Genomic DNA, 18504 nt, shown 5'->3' with positions numbered 1-18504 from the left:
TTGTAAAAAACAACAGACAAAACAAAACTCTAAACACCAGGGAAATTTTCACCCAACATTAGAAGTGAGGAATGACTAGTCTTCCAGATGTTAAAACTAATTAAAATATGTAATTTTGTTCTAACATGGGAACAGACAGAAATGCGGTGCATCAGAATAGAAAACCTAGCAATGGAGCCAAGTTTATGGAAGTGTTTAACTTTTCACATTGGTAGCAAATGATTATTCAGCAAAATGGTATTGGAAAAACTGTCTAAACACTTGGAGGAAATATGATTCATCTTGGCATTACATTGTACATCAGAATAAATTCTAGAAGAGGTAAAGATCTAAATGTAAAAAAAATTACAGAAAATACTATAAGTAAAGAGAGTCATAAAAGGATAATAACAGCCCAATCACAATTATGGTGCTAAATTTCTGAATAAAACACAGAAATAGAATTCAGCTCTACATTAAAATAATAATATATTACAACCAAGTGTAACCATAAATGCAAGAATGATCCAATATTAAAAAATATTATTAATGCATTTCACTGTATTAGTAGGTCAAAGAAAAATATGATCATCTCAATAGATGCCAAAAATGCATTTAATTAAATTTAATATCTATTCCTGATTTCTTTTAAAGTAAGAGTTGGACTTCCTTGACATGATCTCATTTCCAATGAAACATTTAAAGTATTTCAATGAAGATCAGGAAAAGACATTCCAGGGAGTTTTTAGGAAATTATATGCAGTAATTAACACTAAAATAATTAATTCTAATAGTACTTAAATTAACATTCTATCCTTTATTATGCTAATGAAGAAGCCTAAAAATTTTGTTACAGTTTGTTAATTGCTTTGCAAACTGATGAAGCTAAGAAATCTTGGAAGAGCAAAGCACATGAGTTGGACCAAATCCAGAATCCAGAATCAGAATACTAGTTCTGCCATTTTTATTATTTGACCTTAGCAAGTTATCTACTCTCTAAATCTCAGCGTCATTACCAGTAAAATTAAAGTAACAGCAGGTAAGATGGAGCAAACTTGCCCCTGGCTATCACTCCTGCTGATTATAACAAAACTCTGAACAGAATTAAAAAGCAAACACACCAGGGCTCTGAAAAGTAAACAAAGCAGGTGGATTGAGGAAAGCAGTTAAAACCTGGAGGAATAATCCACACAAACATGAGCCCCAATTTGTTTTTCTCTTTTTTCTCATGCCTTTAATCTGACTGTGGGTCTCAGTACATGGCAGTGGCCTGGGATGTTACCTAAAAGACCTAGAAAATCCCCATATTTCTGGCCTCTGGTGAAAGGGCATCTTGTGGCTAAAAGAATGTAGAGGGAATCTCCATTTTTACTTCTCTTTTATTACTCCTGGTTTTGCTCCAAGGTTGGCCTAAATTGAGAACTGTATGAAGCAATGTGATGACCAAAACGCCAGGAGAAACCCCATTTTTCTTGCTAGATGACTTGGAAAGAGGGGCCTCGGTGGGTAAGATAGTATTGAAGAATGCTGGAGAGGAGAGAGCTGGAGAAGGAGGTCCCTTTAATTCTGTGTATGAAGTTATATAATCCCAGGTTCATCTTGAACTACACATGTGGAGGATAGACCCAGTGCAGCTTAGCAAAGCCTTTGAAAATGGGACCAAGAAGAAGTGATAGGACTTGTGGTCTGAACCTAGCCAGGGTGATTTCCTACTAAGCAAACAAAGAAAAAAAATTCTCCAGAGGATTTGACTATGACTCAGAGTCTAAACAACATAATATCACAAACTTCTAGGATATAATCTAAATTACTCCACATACAGAGTACCTAGAATATGTGACCAATTCTTAAAGGAGAAGACAATTAAGATGGCAAATCTGAGCTGTTAGAATTAACAAATAACTTAAAACAGTTATAATAACTATGTTGCATGAGGTAAAGATAAACACATGAAATAAATAGAAACATAAAAGTTCTCAGCAAGAAATAAATTTTAAGAGAACAAAATAGACACTTTAGGACTAAAAAACACAGTATCTGCAGTAAAAAATTTAAATAGATGAGCTCAATGGCAGAATAGAGATGATAGAGGTGAGAGTCAGTGAACATGAAGATAGATCAATGGTAATGATGTAACCTGAAGAACAGAAAGATTGAAGAAGAACTGAACAGGGACATGTGGAATAATATCAAAAGGTCTAACTTTTGTGCCACTGGAGTCCCAGAAGGAGAGGAGAAAATGACAAGTGCAGAAAAAATTACTACAAATTCCCCAAATTTGGTGAAAGACATAAGTTTATAGATTTGAGAAGCTCAGCAAAGCCAAAATAGGGTAAACTCAAAGAAAATCATGCCTAGACACATCATAATCACACTGCTGAGAATTAAAGATAAAAATAAAATATTAAAAACAGTTAGTGAAAAATGGCATATTACATATAAAACAATGAATCAAATGACCACAGAGACCGCATTAAAAGTTGAAGTAATAATGGTTATATAGGGATAGATAAGAAATAATACATAAAGTGTTTAGCATATAAAAGACACAAATGATAGTGATTCTCAAAGTAAATCTACATGTTGGCACCTCACATTTATTTTTCACTCTATTTCTTCAACCTTCCCATGGTTCCCCCTATGTGATTTGATCCCAAGAATTGGACACAAATATACCTTTAATATTATTTCTTTCAATTTACCCCAAATCTTTTGTTCTTGTTGAAATGAGAATCTCTACTAATTCATGTCTTGTTCTTAAACAAGTTTTAAAAAACTCTGTATGTTTCCTCAATCATTACATATAATAATGCATTTTAAACTGTCTTACAGGGATATTATGAAGATCAAATGAGATATAGAAAAAAGTATTCAAATTCCTGTGACCAACTAAAACACTGAAAGTCTTATATTTCAGAAATAGTACCAGTTTAGAGATTCTGAGAGCCTAATTCTTGTAGCCACTTATATGAGAAAGTATTTTAGAGAGAGATGGCTTGCCCCCATTTTCACAGAGGTTGATAAGGTTGGGGATGTGTCAGGAAACCATGTTATGCTTTGTTAGTTGACTCACAGGTTAGGCTAAGCAGTCGCCATATGAAACCCTTACAGCCTTTAGGAAAGCATTTCTGGCTGTTGTTTGCTACATTATCAGCCCTTAATTATTAAATCCTGCTTCTAGCAAACAGCACATTCTAACCTCAGTCTTCTCCTTCGCACAGGAAACTAGGGGTAGTGAAGTGAAGGCACAAAAAATTAGATTGAAAGTAGGGTTCAGATGAGTAATTTGAAGTAGCAGAACCAAAATGGATCTGAAAACCTAGTGTTCCATGAGTATTTATAAATCTGTGACCTTCCCTCTGTCCTCCCCAACTTCCCAAAGGTCGTGAGCAGTAGCACACAAAATATCCACAAGGGATGTGATGTGTGAATCGGTCACTTGGCCAAACTCTTAGTCATGGAGTGGGTGGAATAATCATCATGAAGAATGGATGAAAGGGAAGTTTTGTATGAATAAAAGACATCTCCACATAATGATGCCATCATTCAAAGACAGAGAAAGCTTGGGAGTCTTGAATAGAGACCCCACAAACTAGAGACACTTTCTCAGAGCTTTTTAAAATCCTTGGCCAATATTTTTTTAAAAGGTCATAGGTTTCTTGGGCTTTGTGGTTCTCTGTTTATTGTATTGTATTGTATTGTATTGTATTGTATTGTATTGTATTGTATTGTATTGTATTGTATTGTATTGTATTGTATTCTATTGTATTCTATTGTATTAAAGGGGAGAATAATGATTTTTATTTTTTTAAATATATTTTATTGATTTTTTCCAGAGAGGAAGGGAGAGGGATAGAGAGTTAGAAACATCAATGAGAGAGAAACATCGACCAGCTGCCTCCTGCACACTCCCCACTGGGGATGTGCCCGCAACCAAGGTACATGCCCTTGACCGGAATCAAACCTGGGACCCTTGAGTCCGCAGGTCGATGCTCTATCCACTGAGCCAAACCGGTTAGGGCAGTTCTCTGTTTATTAATATAAGGCAGCAAAATAGAGTGGGAAAATGTGGGGCCTGTGACCAGTGTGGGTTCTGCTTGTATCCTTAGGAACAAGATATGGTTTTGATACCGTTGTAATTTAGCCTACTTATTAATAAATGCAAAGGAGCAAAGGGAAGGCCAAACATTATAGCCCTTTGTGAAGCTTTGCCAGGAAGCTGCAGTTTAGATGCATGCCCAGTAAATTCTGGGTGAAATAAGGAAGGTACTTGTCTGTGAGTCATACCTGGGAACAGGTCACTGGCCAGAGTAGGCATGGCCACTACAAGCGTGGGAAGATATAAGATATTTAATCTCCTAAACAAAGGAGTTCGCTCTCCTGGTTCATGCTCTTGCACTTTGTGTTTTCGGGACTCTTGGGACTCCTGTTGCAGGCAGTAAGTTCTCTTGGCTCGCCTGCATTCACCCACATGGCCCACACGCACCGGACTGATAGACTGCAGCTAGCCTAATGCTAAACTGGACCCTGCTTCATCATGGAAGGGAAACTTTGGATATTGGCTTTGCTGACTCCCCAGCTGCACATCTTCCAGGACTGGATTAAGGGAAATGGGACTTTGGAAACCAAGAGATATAATTCCATGCAAATAAAAATTACTCATCCTCCTGTGTGAGTCTCAGAACATTCTTTTTCTCAAGATATTAAGAATGGGGTCCTCCACTTTCATTGATAACAGTTTCAGTTTCTCTTTTTATTAATAAGGAATAAGAAACTCCTGTGTGTGTTTCTTTAAAACCTCATTCGAGGATATGTTTTTTATTGATTTTAGAGAGAGAAAGGGGAGAGATAGATGGAGGGAAACATTGAAATGAGAGAGAAATATTGGTTGCCTCCCATATGCACCTTTACCAGCATCGAACCCGCAATATAGGAGTGTGCCCTGACTGGGAGTCAAACCCACAACATTTTGGTGCACGAGATGATGCTCCAACCAAATAAGCCACCCAGCCAGGGCAGGAACTCCTGTTTTAAAAATAAGTTTCTGTTAATCTCCAATGGCATGTATGCATAGTCTATATAATAATCTACACTAATAAAAGAGAAACATGGTAATTAGCTTACAACCGCTACCCTTTTCATTGGCTAATCAGTGAGTATATGCAAATTAACTGTCAACTAAGATGGCGGCGGGCAGCCAGGCAGCTGAGAACAGGATGCTTGGTTGCCCCAGCGATAGAGGAAACCAAGGTTCCCGCCTGCAGCTGCGGGGCTCTGAGCTCCTGAAGCAACAGCTCCAAAAGATACAATGTTTCAAGTAGAAGCTAAAAGATGGTGGTTAATCTGCATACTCAGGCTCCAAGAGGTAGAGCGAAGCCAAACAGCCCTGAAGCCGCAGAGCAGAGAGGCCTCCCGGCCGGGGATCAGCGGAGCAGAGAGGCCTCCCAGCCCCGATATCAGCGGAGCCGAGAGGCCTCCCGGCCACCTGGATCAGCGGAGCCGAGAGGCCTCCCGGCCACCTGGATCAGTGGAGCCGAGAGGCCTCTCAGCCCTGGGATCAGCAGAGCCTGATGCAAGCCCTGCGTGTTTATGCACCCTGGGGGTGCAGAGGTCCTGTCCTAGGCAGAGGCCTATGGCGAAATTTTCGACTCTGAGAAGCAGCCTATGGGCTGGAAGGCGGCTCCTCTGACCTCAGTGCAGGAGAAGACGATTAAGTAGAAAACTAAAGAAACCGATTTTACATCATTTCCCAGGTGGAGAACAGTTGGCATGTAAGCCCCTGACCAGTGCCCAGCCTCTCCTCTGTCAGTCTATCTCACTCTTAGGTACCATGTTCTTTGTTCTGTCTTAACTGCAACTCATTTTTAAACTAGATTGCTTTTAAAAGAAGACTAAATAAAGTTTCCCTTAAGTTATTTAGGTGGTGCTGGGGCTGCTGGGGGCCTGATAGAAGACACAAACATGCAACGGGGGGCCTGTACCCAGCAGCCCCAAGGCCCGCCACCTTGGTGCTGGGGCTGCTGGGGGTATCAGAGACACAAACCGGCAGGCCTGGCACCCAGCAGACCCGAGGCCTTTGTGGCAGCACTAAGGAGCAGCAAGCCAAGTGGTAGGAAGCAGCAAGCAGCTGGGCAGTAACAAGGGAGGGGTCCCGGACTGCAAGAGGGCACATGCTGGGCTAAGGGACCCCCCACCCATCCCCAGTGCACCGGGCCTCTAGTCTATATAATAAAAGGGTAATATGCAAATTGACCCCAACAGCCAGGCAGAATGAACAGGAGCAACCGGTTGCTATGATGCACACTGACCACCAGGGGACAGATGCTTAACACAGGAGCTGCCTCCTGGTGGTCAGTGCGCTCCCACAAGGGGAGCTCCACTCAGCCACAAGCCAGGCTGACGGCTGGGAGTGAAGCGGCGGTGATGGGAGGCTCTCCCGCCTCCTCAGCAGCACTAAGGATGTCTGACTGCCAGCTTAGGCCTAATCCCCTGGGGAGCGGGCCTAAGCTGGCAGGTGGATATCACCCCGAGGGGTCTCGGACTGCAAGAGGACACAGGCCAGCCTGAGGGATCCCTCTTCCCCCAAGTGCATAAATTTTCGTGCACCGGACCTCTAGTAATAGATACTGCTGAAAGAGAAATAGGGGTTGAAAGCATCTAGATGGTACGAAGTAGTCTTTTTGTTCTAGATAATAAACCAAGATATGGAGAAAAATGGGGACTAGCTCCTATTTGCTGTTTCGTTGCAAAATCCAGAACACCTTACTCTGTCCTGTTAGTTAGTTTTAGAAGAAGAATGTTATAGAATAAAGTCTTCCTGCCCTCCCTAGACTTACCCTACCTACTTTCCTTTTTCCAATATGTCCGTACATAAGTTCCACATGTTCCCCCCCAACCCAATGGTGCATCGCTCATGGGGACCACATCAATTTTTAAAAAGTAGACAAAGTTTCATTAACTTAAAACTGTCATCTCTACCCTGAATATACCCTCCTAACTATGAATGAATGACAATGTCTCTGTAAGCACTAGTTTTCATCTGCGGGTGGTAAAACCCAAAATAATATTTTTGTTAAGCTAGGTTTAACGAATCCTTTTATGTCAACAGCATTTTCCCACACTTGATTCAAATTTCCTTTTATTTTGTGGTATCATAAACCCTTCCTTTCTCTTCCCTGCCTTAGTAACTATGTATGACAATATTTCAAGTTCTTGCCTCTCTCACAGTGTGCTTATTATATGTCTGAAACCTTAACCCACAAAATAAATCTAATTAAAAGAAAAGAAAATATAGTCCCCCAAGAAATGGTTTTGCTAACATTTTGCTCCAAGTTAACAGACTGAGTCACCAATCAAATGTAAGATTTACCTTAATGTGATTTAGTCATTTATAAAATTTCACCAACATCAGGAAATTCGATCAAAATCATCACAGAGTAAATTAGCAGATGGATCAATGTGCAAAGTTCAAGGCTTAAGTGAAAATAGAGAACTATTAGATTAAAATGACCGACAGGTCAAGGTTGGCAGTAGGGCAGAAATAGGAGAACTACTCAAGAAAAGATGAGCATTTTTATGACGGGAGGGGCATGCTTACCTGTCTTCTGTTAGCTTCATTAGGGTTGTTCCTTGAGTAGAGAAGACAATAAAGGACATTCTTAGCTGTGGGCTGGAATGGAAAAGAAATTCTATTAGGGCCAATAGAAAGACTGTGCAATGCCATTCTGGTCCAGGCTTCCTCCCTCCCCTGCCCTTTATATTAAGGCTGCCAAAACCGAGGACCTACAACCCAAGGGGCTTCCATCATTGGTGTAAACATTTAGCCAGCAGAAGACTTGAAGCTATGGACCAAAGAGAAGACCCATGTTGTCTGCCTGGAGGCTGCTTCTGATTCGACACCACCACTCAGCGAATGTGGATTATAAGGAAGAAGCTAAATTCATCACTGCCTGTGCTCTGTCTGAAGAAGTGTGTCCTTAGGAGAGGACTGGTCTGCATGGTTCTACCAAAAGGGGATCTCAATAGACAGAGTTTGATAGTGTCTCGCAGTCGTCTGGTGTACCCTATAAGGAAGAGAGCGTCTCAGATGGGTGCGGCTTGTTCCCATCAGCCATTAAGATCACCTGTGAACTCCTTTTGCTCTGAAAGTAGGATCACCATCAGCTTTTGATTTCTACTTGGCTTCCCAAGGAGGTTATCCTATAAAGAGAGACTGTGCTAATGGGCCCCAAGCATATCTATTCCAATTGATAGTTATATTTCTCATTAGTAATTAATATATTGGCATGATTTTTATATGGCATTACTTAGAAGCTTTGTCAATGTACAATTGACAAATTTTACCTGTTCTGGGAGTCAGAACAACTCTCAGCTAAGGACCAAATATGCTTCTGTCTGCAGAATGGATTGTCAGACTGCAGGGCTGTCGCTGGGTGGCCAACTGATTCATCTATCATAGCACCAATCTATTTCTTCACAATGCAATAACCTCCCAAACCTGATCTGGCCCCAGCTAGTATCTTTCTCACTTCCTAAATGTTTCTCAAACCTGTCTGTCCCTCTCTCTCTCTCTTTTTTTTTCATCTCTTAGCTTAAGAACTTGACCTCAGTTATCTGACCACTACAGTTATTGCCTAGGGATGAACTTATCTATCATCATTCCTTGTTCCCCTGCTCCCAGAATTATTTTCCTAAAATATAAATCAGATGTTGTCAATCATTTGCAATAAAACCTCCAATGGCTCCTATTGCTTCCAGGATGAAGTCTACATTCATTACCTACCATACGCTTGAAGCATCTTTGGAAACCGTTAGCATGGTATTTAATGCTTGGGAGGAGCCCAAGCAATAGCTGGTGTGTTGAATATTGATCTCGTGAAGCAGACTTAGGTTCTCTGTGCATGACACCACACTACCTATTACTACGTCACCAGTGCTGGCCCGGCAGGATACCTGTCCTAAATAACAATAATAATGATCATACTAATTATGGCCAAACTTACCAAGTGCTTACTATGTGCCTGACACTACTGTTAAGTGATTTGCCAGTATTATCTCATTAAACTTAGAATAACTTTATGAGATCAGTACTGTTATTATTCTTATTTTTTTATAAAAGAAAATTGAGACCCTGAAAGATAAAGGTCACACAGTGGGAGAATGGTGGATCTGGGGCTTGAAACCAAACATTCTCATTCTAGAACTTGGGCTCTTAAGCACTATAGTGCCCTGCCTCCCTTATAGAGAGTTCAGCTCTTGGAAAGAATACAGTTCAGATGTGGGAAACGTAGGTCTCCAAGAGGCCGTTGGTATATGAGTCTAGGCTAGAGACATAATTTCAGAGTTCTCAGCACACTCAGCATGTGAGTAAAACTGTTCAAAGAAAGTGTCAGCAGCAAGAAGGAATGTGAGCCAAATTTAAAACCAACATCAGCATTTACAGGCCTGGCTCTGGTCAGGGAGATGAAAGGAGAACTGGAAGCCAGAGGAGGAGAGAATTCCAAGGAAAGATAAACCTGACTCAAGTGAGGCTCCTCTATCCAGCTGAAGAAGCTCGCTAGCTCTGTCCTCTAGGGCACCATGTAGGGCCTTGGGTGAGAGCAAGCAGCTGGAGGGTGGGTATAGCAGCCAGTTGGCAGTGAGTTAAGGGATGAATAAGAAGCTAAGTGAAATAAGCCAGTCAGAGAAAGACAAGTATCATGTAATCTCACTTGTATGTGGAATCTAATGCACCAAATAAACGGACAAAATAGATCCAGAGACATAGAAGCATGCAACAGACTGAGTATTTCAGAGGGGGGATGGGGTGGGGGGAAAGTTTAACTAAAGAACTTATATGCATATATAAGGAAGGCCTGTGGAGGAGGCAGGAGTAGGGTACAGGGGGTTAATGGGAGAAGAAAAGGGGACATCTGTAATACTTTCAATAATAAAGATAAATTTTAAAAAAAGAAGTAAGGATATAGAGACAGGGCGAGTTTTTAAGGATATGTGAGAAACAAGTAAGATATGTTAGTATTTTTTTTTAATATATTTTATTGATTTTTTGCAGAGAGGAAGGGAGAGAGACAGAGAGTTAGAAACATCAATGAGAGAGAAACATCGATCAGCCGCCTCCTGCACATCCCCCACTAAGATGTGTCCGCAACCCTGGTACATGCCCCTGACCGGAATCGAACCCGGGACCCCTCAGTCCGCAGGCCGACGCTCTATCCACTGAGCCAAACCGGTTCCGGCGAGATATGTTAGTATTAACAGGAACACATGATCAAGAGATTTGTTGCTCCTCCTTTTCAGACAAGGGGCAGTAGAGATTAGTTGGTGTCTATTAACAGTGGAAATGGAGGCAGGGGAAATGTAGAGAAAACATAAAAAAGAAATAAAGACCTGGAGGAGATCGGAAACAGTGGGATAAAATGGACTAAAATGCAGGAATTGGCCTGAAACAGTGGGGTACTTGAATCTCAGAGACGGTGGGAAGGACATGCATGCATCTTGTGATAATGTATGGAACCTGAGGTAATCAGTTGTTTGCTCTTCTCCAGGTTCCTGGTGAAATAGGAAGTGAGGCTCCTTGCTGAGAGTGATGGGTGTGAGGTGTAGCTTGGAGGCTTAAAGAAAATGGTGAAGAGTTAGACTCACTATTAGGAAAACGTGAGGGGTCGGAATAAAGACAAATAATAGGACTTGAAATTTCAAGGATCCCACTGAAATGAGAAATGATATATTTATACCATTATTAATTACTGTTATTGAATAAACTTCCCCTTTGCAGTATCAGTTGCCTAGACTATTTGTTACAATGATCAATAAAAACCAGTCATCCCTTTTCAAAATGTATTCACTTACTCAAAATTATTGACTGATCATATACTATGTGTCAGGCACTGGTATGGGCACGTGGGCTGCAGTTATCAATAAAATAGCCTCCCCTGCTTGGAGTTTGCATGACAGTAAAGTCTTGGTGCCACACTTGGATGGGGCCCATAGCCAGGGAGGTCAGTGGAGATAACAGAGGAAAGTGCCTCTGGGTCTGGGTTAGGTCATGTCAATTACAAGGGTCCTCGGTTTCTTTATCTATAAAATGAGAGGATTGGATTATGTGGTCTCATAGCTCCCCTAATCCCTACCCTCTAACTTCCTTTGATTCTAAGACACTGAAGTGTCTGGAACGGCTGAAAGAACTGGCAAAGAGAAGTGTCTAGCACCCACTCTAAATTGGGTGCTGGGCTAGTTGGTTTGCACATATTTTCTCCCATAATTTTTACATGCAAACTAGGGTTCAGCCGAGTTAGTTACTACGGTTGCACAATGGAGCTTAGATTCCAATCTGCATCTGCCTAACTTCAAAGCTTTTCCCAGTAGATTCCTCTGCTTCAGGAAGAACAGAAGGCCAGAAGGGCAGAGACATAGCAGATACTGTCGAATGTCTGGAGGCAGGTTTGTTTTCTATCACTCCAAAGGATCAATGGATAAAAGTGCAGGAGAGGATATTTTGGCTCAATGACAAAAAGACCTTTCTGGAAGCTGGAATTGTCCAACTGGCAGCAGCTTCTCACCAGAGCTATTCAAGCTGAGAGTGACTGCCTCTTGGAATACTAGTAGATAAGTTGGTAGGTTGTTCCTTTCAGTTCTAAGCTTCTAGGAGTCTCTTAAATATTTTGCATTTAATGCCACCTGTGTATCTGCTTCCTTCCTTTCTCTAAACTTCCCGTCATCCACCTCTCTCCTATCAGCATCTGTTTTTCTCATTCATCTGGGTGTAGCTGCTTCCTGCTGCAGTGTCCAATTTTTGGTATCACAGCGAGGACATCTCCCTCCAAACTGGCAGGCAGGTACATGCTGAGATTGTTAGCTGAATTTGGAGGAACATGTGTGTCATCACCCTGATCTCAGAGAAGAACTGTCTTCTGAGGTAAAGAACTTCATTCAAAAAGTGTATGGTTATTCATATTGGCTGGAAGACTTTACAGAGGCCATCAGCAAGAGAGGAGCTGCTTTGTTATTTTTTTTAATTTTTAAAAGTTATTTTGAGAGAGAGAGAGAGAGAGAAAGAGAAAGAGAGAGAGAGAGACATCGATGTGAGAGTGAAACATCAATTGGCTGCCTCCTGCACACCCTCCACCAGGGATGAAGCTGACTGGGAATGGAACCCGCAACATTTTGGTGCACAGGACGATGCCCAACCAACTAACTGAGCCACATTGGCCAGGATGAGAGGAGCTGCTTTAGAATTTACAATTGGAAACAATTTTACCAAAGACCTTGACAGCTGGCTTCAAGCATATCCATGGAAGCTCTTACAGTTGTTTATCCCGGGGAGGTTGAAGTGGTTTCCTTTCCTTTACTAGTGGGTGTCTATACTTATTGGAAAGTGGGCCCTCCAAGATCCCTACAATGTTTATAGTGATGATGTTCAAAACTGCATTGTCCTCTCTTGGAAAGCAGTGTTGAGAATGCTCAGAGAATTCTACCTGATACGGCACATAGCTAGTTTGCTCAGGAATGAGGGATGTGAGACTTTCGGTGCTAAAACTAGAAAAGTTCTGGGCAAACTGGGATGACTTGGTCACTTTACATATACCTATACTCCCTCCTACAACGAGCCAATTGCGCCAGCTTGATACACTGTGCAAGAGCATTTTAATTATCATTCTAGAAGAATATATTCTTCAGCAAGAGAGGGACAAGGTTAAAATGTTGTTCTTTCAACTAAATTGGGGTCCTCTTGAAAACATGAAGCTAATAGTCACTCCAAGAGGTGGCAAAGATAAAAACAAACTTGTCCAAGATCTGAGGGTCTACCTTTGTCAAAAAGCATCCCTGAAGTAGTAATTTGTAGAACAGCAAATACAGGCTGGTTTTGCTCGTGGCAAAGAACTATGCATGTGTTTCTCACCTGATGAACTTGTGAGCCAACTGTTCCACAAAGTAATAGATCTCATTCCAGTGGTGCATCACACTTCCTGATCTAGGAAAACAAAAGCAGACGTTACTTAACCAGGTATTCATTTGTCTTTACCTTTCATTATTTCTCTTCATATTATTAATTGATACTGGACCTATCTATTAACGGGGCTCATTCTCTGAAACTTCTGTAAGTTTGCAAATTATCTGAAACGGTGTTTAGAGTTAATGTTAGAGTTCTTAAAATTTTTGTTAAGGGGAACTCCTTCACTGCACTTCCCACCCATTCCCATGCCACACACTCATACACTAAAACAAACAAACAAGCAAACAAACCCGGGCTCAATCAGACTTACAGTTTAGTTTCAAATCTTTAGGAAACTGTTATTTTTGTGAGCTATTTAAATTATTCCTTTTTAAAAAATATATTTTATTGTTTTTTTAAAGAGAGGACGGGAGAGGGATAGAGAGTTAGAAACATCGATGAGAGAGAAACATTGATCAGCTACCTCCTGCACACCCCCTACTGGAGATGTGCCCGCAACCAAGGTACATGCCCTTGACTGGAATCGAACCCGGGACCCTTCAGTCCGCAGGCCAATGCTCTATCCACTGAGCCAAACCGGTCAGGGCTAAATTATTCCTTTGATAAGGGAAGGAAAACAACTCCAATTCAGTTGAATGAGATTAGCACAAATTAGATGTCCCAGTGGACACAGATAAACAAATCACCCTCCTCAAAAAACAGTCATATATATATATATATATATATATATATATATGTGCAAATTTTCCAAAGAAAATGTTAACAAAATGAATCCAACAGGAATCCAAAAGAATAATAATTAATTAATTGGCAAAGTTTATTTCAGGAATGTATTGTCAGTTCGACATGTAAGAAAATCTAGTGTAACTAGTCATTCTAATAAATAAAAGAAGAAAAACTACACAGCCTTTTATTTATTAAAAGGAAACCCCTTACTGGAGAAAGGGGGAAATATTCTCTAGGGCACATGGAATTATAGAATTTTAAATCTGGAAGGGGCTTCTTTTTTTGTCAAGGTTGACTTCTGTTTTATTGATACTATTTATTATGGCTTCAATTTAGCTTATAATTATTTCCATAGTGCACATACTCAATTTGTTGCAATGGCTTCATAGTAGATTTTTCTGTTCTAACCCACTGTTTTCTGAAACTACGGTCTCTCTCTCTCTCTCTCTCTCTCTCTCTCACTTAAGGATCTATTTCAGCTGAGCTCTGCATTTCTGCCTATCATGCTAATAACTGTTGAGGTTAGAGTTTGTTCCTTTTAGTCTGACAGTTTCTACTGCAAATATTTTCCACTGGTTTCAGATTAATTTCATTTACCTTAATTTTAACTTCCAGAGAGTTATTTATGACCATTTCCTTTGTTTTAGACTATTTAAGATGAATCTGTGCAAAGTAGATTTTATGCTTTCCTCTCCATGGTACAAAATCCCTAAGAATTCTCATTGAATGTATTCCAGCTCTATGAGAAGAATTTATTTTTCTCTGCTCCTCATTTAGACAGATATATCTGTCTGATTTGAACACAAATGATAAAGTACGTTACGATTCTACAGTGAAAGACTCCATATCATAAGGATATCTCACTTTACCCAAGTTAATCTATAAGTTCAATTCTAGGAAAAAAAATTGATAGGATGTTTTATGAAACTAGAAAACTGACTTTAGAAATGATATGAAGATTAAAGGTCTAAAAGTCATCAGGGCAATTGTGAAAATGAAGAGCAAGATTAGAAAGCTTGCCCTATCAGATATAATGACCCCATATGTAGAATTCATGACATACAGCAGAGCCAATAGGATAGAACAGAGAACCTAGACCTCAACCTGTGTGAGGTGTTGCTATATAGTGAAAGAGGTGATTCAAATTGAGGAGGAAGAATAAGCCTTTTAATAAACGATGCTATGACAATGTGTTTCTAATTGGGAAAAACTAATTGGATCACAATTTCAAACCAAATGTAACCCTAGATGTATTAAAGCCTAATGGGAATGACAAACCTTTAAATCCACTGAGCAAATTATAGATTTTTATGTCATCAGGTTAGTGAAGGGTTTCTTCAACCAGATGCAGAAAGTAGGAATTCTTTTTTAGAAAAGGATGTTTTGACTACCAGAAGTATCAAAAATCCTGAATTACAAAATATGCCATAAACAAGTTCAAAGATAAGAAAAGAGTGAGGGAAGATTGGTCTGCAACAAATATAAAAGGCAAAAGATTCGTGTCCAGGAAATGTAAATAATTGGTACAAGTAAACATTTAAAAGGAAAATAGAAAAATAGACAAAGGATCAGATCAGGCAATCCTCTGAAGGATGGTAAATCAGTATTTGAAAAATCATTCAACTCTTCTAGAAAAATAAATATAGAAATGCATAGAGAATGGGCAAAAGTAGGTTTACAGTTATAAGTGAAACAGAGTTCATTCTTGTGCTGTTATTTATTAATTACTAGAGGCCCGGTGCACAAAAATTTGTGCACTGGGGGGGGGGGGGGGGGGGCGGTCCCTCAGCCCAGCCTGTGCCCTCTCGCAGTCTGGGACCCCTCGGGGGATGACCACCTGCTGGCTTAGGCCTGCTCCCAGGGGATTGGGCCTAAGATGGCAGTCAGACATCCCTCTGGCAGCCCGGCAGCCCTCGGGGGATGTCCACTTGCCAGCGGGGAGCAGGCCTAAGCTGCAGTTAGACATCCTTAGCGCTGCTGAGGAGGCAGGAGAGGCTCCCACCACCACAGCTGTACTGGCAGCCATCAGCCTGGCTTGTGGCTGAGCAGAGCTCCCCCATGTGAGAGCGCACTCACCACCAGAGGGCAGCTCCTGCATTGAGTGTCTGCCCCATGGTGGTCAGTGTGTGTCATAGTGACCAGTCATTCCTAGTCTTTCTGCTGTTAGGGTCAGTTTGCATATTACCCTTTTACTATATAGGATAGAGGCCTGGTGAATGGGTGGGGGCAGGCTGGTTTGCCCTGAAGGGTGTCCCGGATCAGGGTGGGGGTCCCGCTGGGGTGCCTGGCCAGCCAGGGTGAGGGGCTGATGTCTGTTTGCAGCTGGTCACACTCCCTTTAGGGAGGGGGTCCCCAATGGGGTGCCTGGCCAGCCTGGATGAGGGGCTGATGGCTGTTTTCAGGCTGGCCACACCCCCTTCAGGGTGGGGGTCCCCACTGGGGTGCCTGGCCAGTCTGGGTGAGGGGCTGAAGGCCTTTTTCAGGCTGGCCTGCTACTGAAGTTCCCAGCCTCTCCTTTTTCTCTTTTTTTTTATTTTATTCTGGGATGTATTTACCTTCTATAATTGAAACTCTGTTGCCTTCACTGGCGCTCCCAGCTCTGAGGCCACGGCTGGCTGAAAGCAGGTGTCTGGGATTTGTTTAGCTTCTATAATTGAAACTTTGTTGCTTTTGGAGCTGTTGCTTTCGGAGCTTAGAGCAGGCCGCAGCAGGAGGGGAACCTTGGCTTCCTCCATCACTGGAGCAAGCAAACCTCCTGCTGCCTTCAGCTGCGTGGCTGCCGGTCACCATCTTTGTTGGCAGTTAATTTGCATATCTCGCTGATTAGCCAATGGGAAGCATAGCAGAGGTACGGTTAATTACTCTTTTTGTCTTTTATTAGATAGGATTGTATTATTTATTTGTATTACAACTGTAAACCTACTTTCACCCCAACCCTGTATTTAAATACTTGTTCGGGGAAGAGCCAGCAGTTTCATGTGGCAGCAGCCCATAGAGTAGGGGGTGAGAAGTTGGGAGATGGGGAAAGAGGTCAAGGTGGAGAGAGTGTTGGAGGCCCCTCCTGTCAAAAATAAACCTTTCCAATAAATATTTTCCATTCCTGTCTCTAAGCTTTTATACATATTCCCTCTGCTTAGGACACTCAATGTCCACACTGGCAAACTCCTACTCATTCTTCAAGACACAACTCAGTCTCTGCCTGTTGCCTTTGACAACAAAGATGGGGCTCATTGTCCCTGCCTCCTGCGTTCAGAGCACAGTATATGTCTCTGTCATCAACCTCTGATATTAGGTTGCAATCACTTTTTTGTCAAGCTCCCCTTGTGGGGGTCTTAGGGATATTTACCTCTCCAGCATCTACCTGTTTGTGGAGTGGATGAAAGAAGAGCACAGAGAGGAGAAACCTCTATTGCTCATGGAAGGTCCTGATCTTTGGCCAACTTGACATCACCTCTTCCTCCCTCGTCTGGTTAAATACTCTGGGTTTGGGCTCACATGACTCCAGCCAATTCCCATGACCCTATGTGAACCTGAGGAGCCTTCACAGCTGGGTCACTAATTCTAGAGCACAGCTCCTTGGCAAATGCGCCTACTTAATCATCAGCGATAGACCTCTGAGCTTCATGGCAGCTGGAAGTCTCCTAAGAGCTTAACAGAACTGCATCTACTACCCTTGGGCTTTTAATGTTTTGGAAATCCTCATTCATTAGAATCTCAGCCATAATCCTGGAAAGCATTCAGTGTATACTTTAAATCTCAAAAACTGGTCCTGGCTGCTCTCCTTCAGCAATGGGGTAGAGATGCTCTGGTCCTGGGGGTCCTGGTGAGAGCCTGGTGGATATGGCCCAGTGCTGTGTATGTGCCTCGGTACAGGCACCACATGACTGACCGAGTATAAGCTATGATCCAATCCAGAGTTCTGTAACTCCTTTCCATTGGAATCAAGAGATTTTCTTGGACACTGATCATCTGTGTCCACTTCAGAAGTGCAATGCTGTGCTTTTGTCCATATGACCAGGATAAGCACTACCGGAAAGTTTGGTTATTGAGAGGGACTGTAAGATGCCTTTTGATTTGCAAAAAATCCCCATACTTCCTCCATCCTGAGTTTGATCAGTAGAGAAGTTGTGCATTGAGGGGATTATACTGGGAGGGGAGGCAAAGTGTTGGTGAAATAGGGACTTGAACTAAAATTGAGAGATTTTCTTGACTCTCAGCTTAAGGAGCGTTTGGAGTCCATCTTTTCTTGGTTTACTACTTCTTTGTTTCAAGGACTAGCTCTATTTCACAGCCACAAATCAACCTGCATTCCTTTATTTATTAAAAAGAATCACCCCATAATCTTTCACTTTCTTTCGTCTTAAAACATTTCATTTTCACTATTCTTTTGAATAACATGTAAAATTTATACAATTTTGGTATCCATCTGATTTGCTGATGCTAGATATAAGGAAAGAGTCAAGAAATATACTGGGGTGTTGAGAAAAGTTTAGATCTATCAGGAAAACTTTCTTGTTAGTGGGTAGGTGCTGTAGTTTCTCAAGAAGAAAAAACGAGGCCTCCAAGACAAAACTACAGGCGAGGAGGTATTGCCCAGCTTGTTTCACGCATTCTAACTCTGATCAGACTTGCCCTATTACTGTTGAGGTTTGTTTCATATTTACACATGATCACTCTTTACACAATTATGTAAGCCTTGACCAAAATATATCCCCTCTGGGACACACTTGAGATGTACATAGCTTGTTCCCTCAAGCATTGAGAGTAAATATAATCTAAAATTCTGGGAACCAAACTGGCTTTGTGTTCTCTGGGTTACCATGAGATCCCAAGGGGCCTCCGCTACT

The 18504-nt window shown here is 41.5% G+C and overlaps 1 protein-coding gene across 1 annotated transcript in view; it reads right to left on the bottom strand.

Annotated features, from left to right (window-relative positions):
* ANTXR1 (ANTXR cell adhesion molecule 1) overlaps window positions 1–18504 on the bottom strand; it is a 217742-nt gene that overhangs the window by 182452 nt on the left and 16786 nt on the right. The window contains 2 exon segments of the mRNA XM_070429383.1: window positions 7577–7648; window positions 12878–12949. Of these exon segments, the coding sequence (XP_070285484.1) occupies window positions 7577–7648; window positions 12878–12949 (144 nt within the window).

This window comes from Myotis yumanensis, unplaced genomic scaffold (assembly GCF_028538775.1).
Source record: "Myotis yumanensis isolate MYYU_CA2020_CCGP unplaced genomic scaffold, mMyoYum1.0.hap1 SCAF_11, whole genome shotgun sequence".
Lineage (NCBI taxonomy): Eukaryota > Metazoa > Chordata > Mammalia > Chiroptera > Vespertilionidae > Myotis > Myotis yumanensis.
Note: the sequence above shows the minus strand (reverse complement) of the source record. Positions and strands in the feature narration are given on the sequence as shown.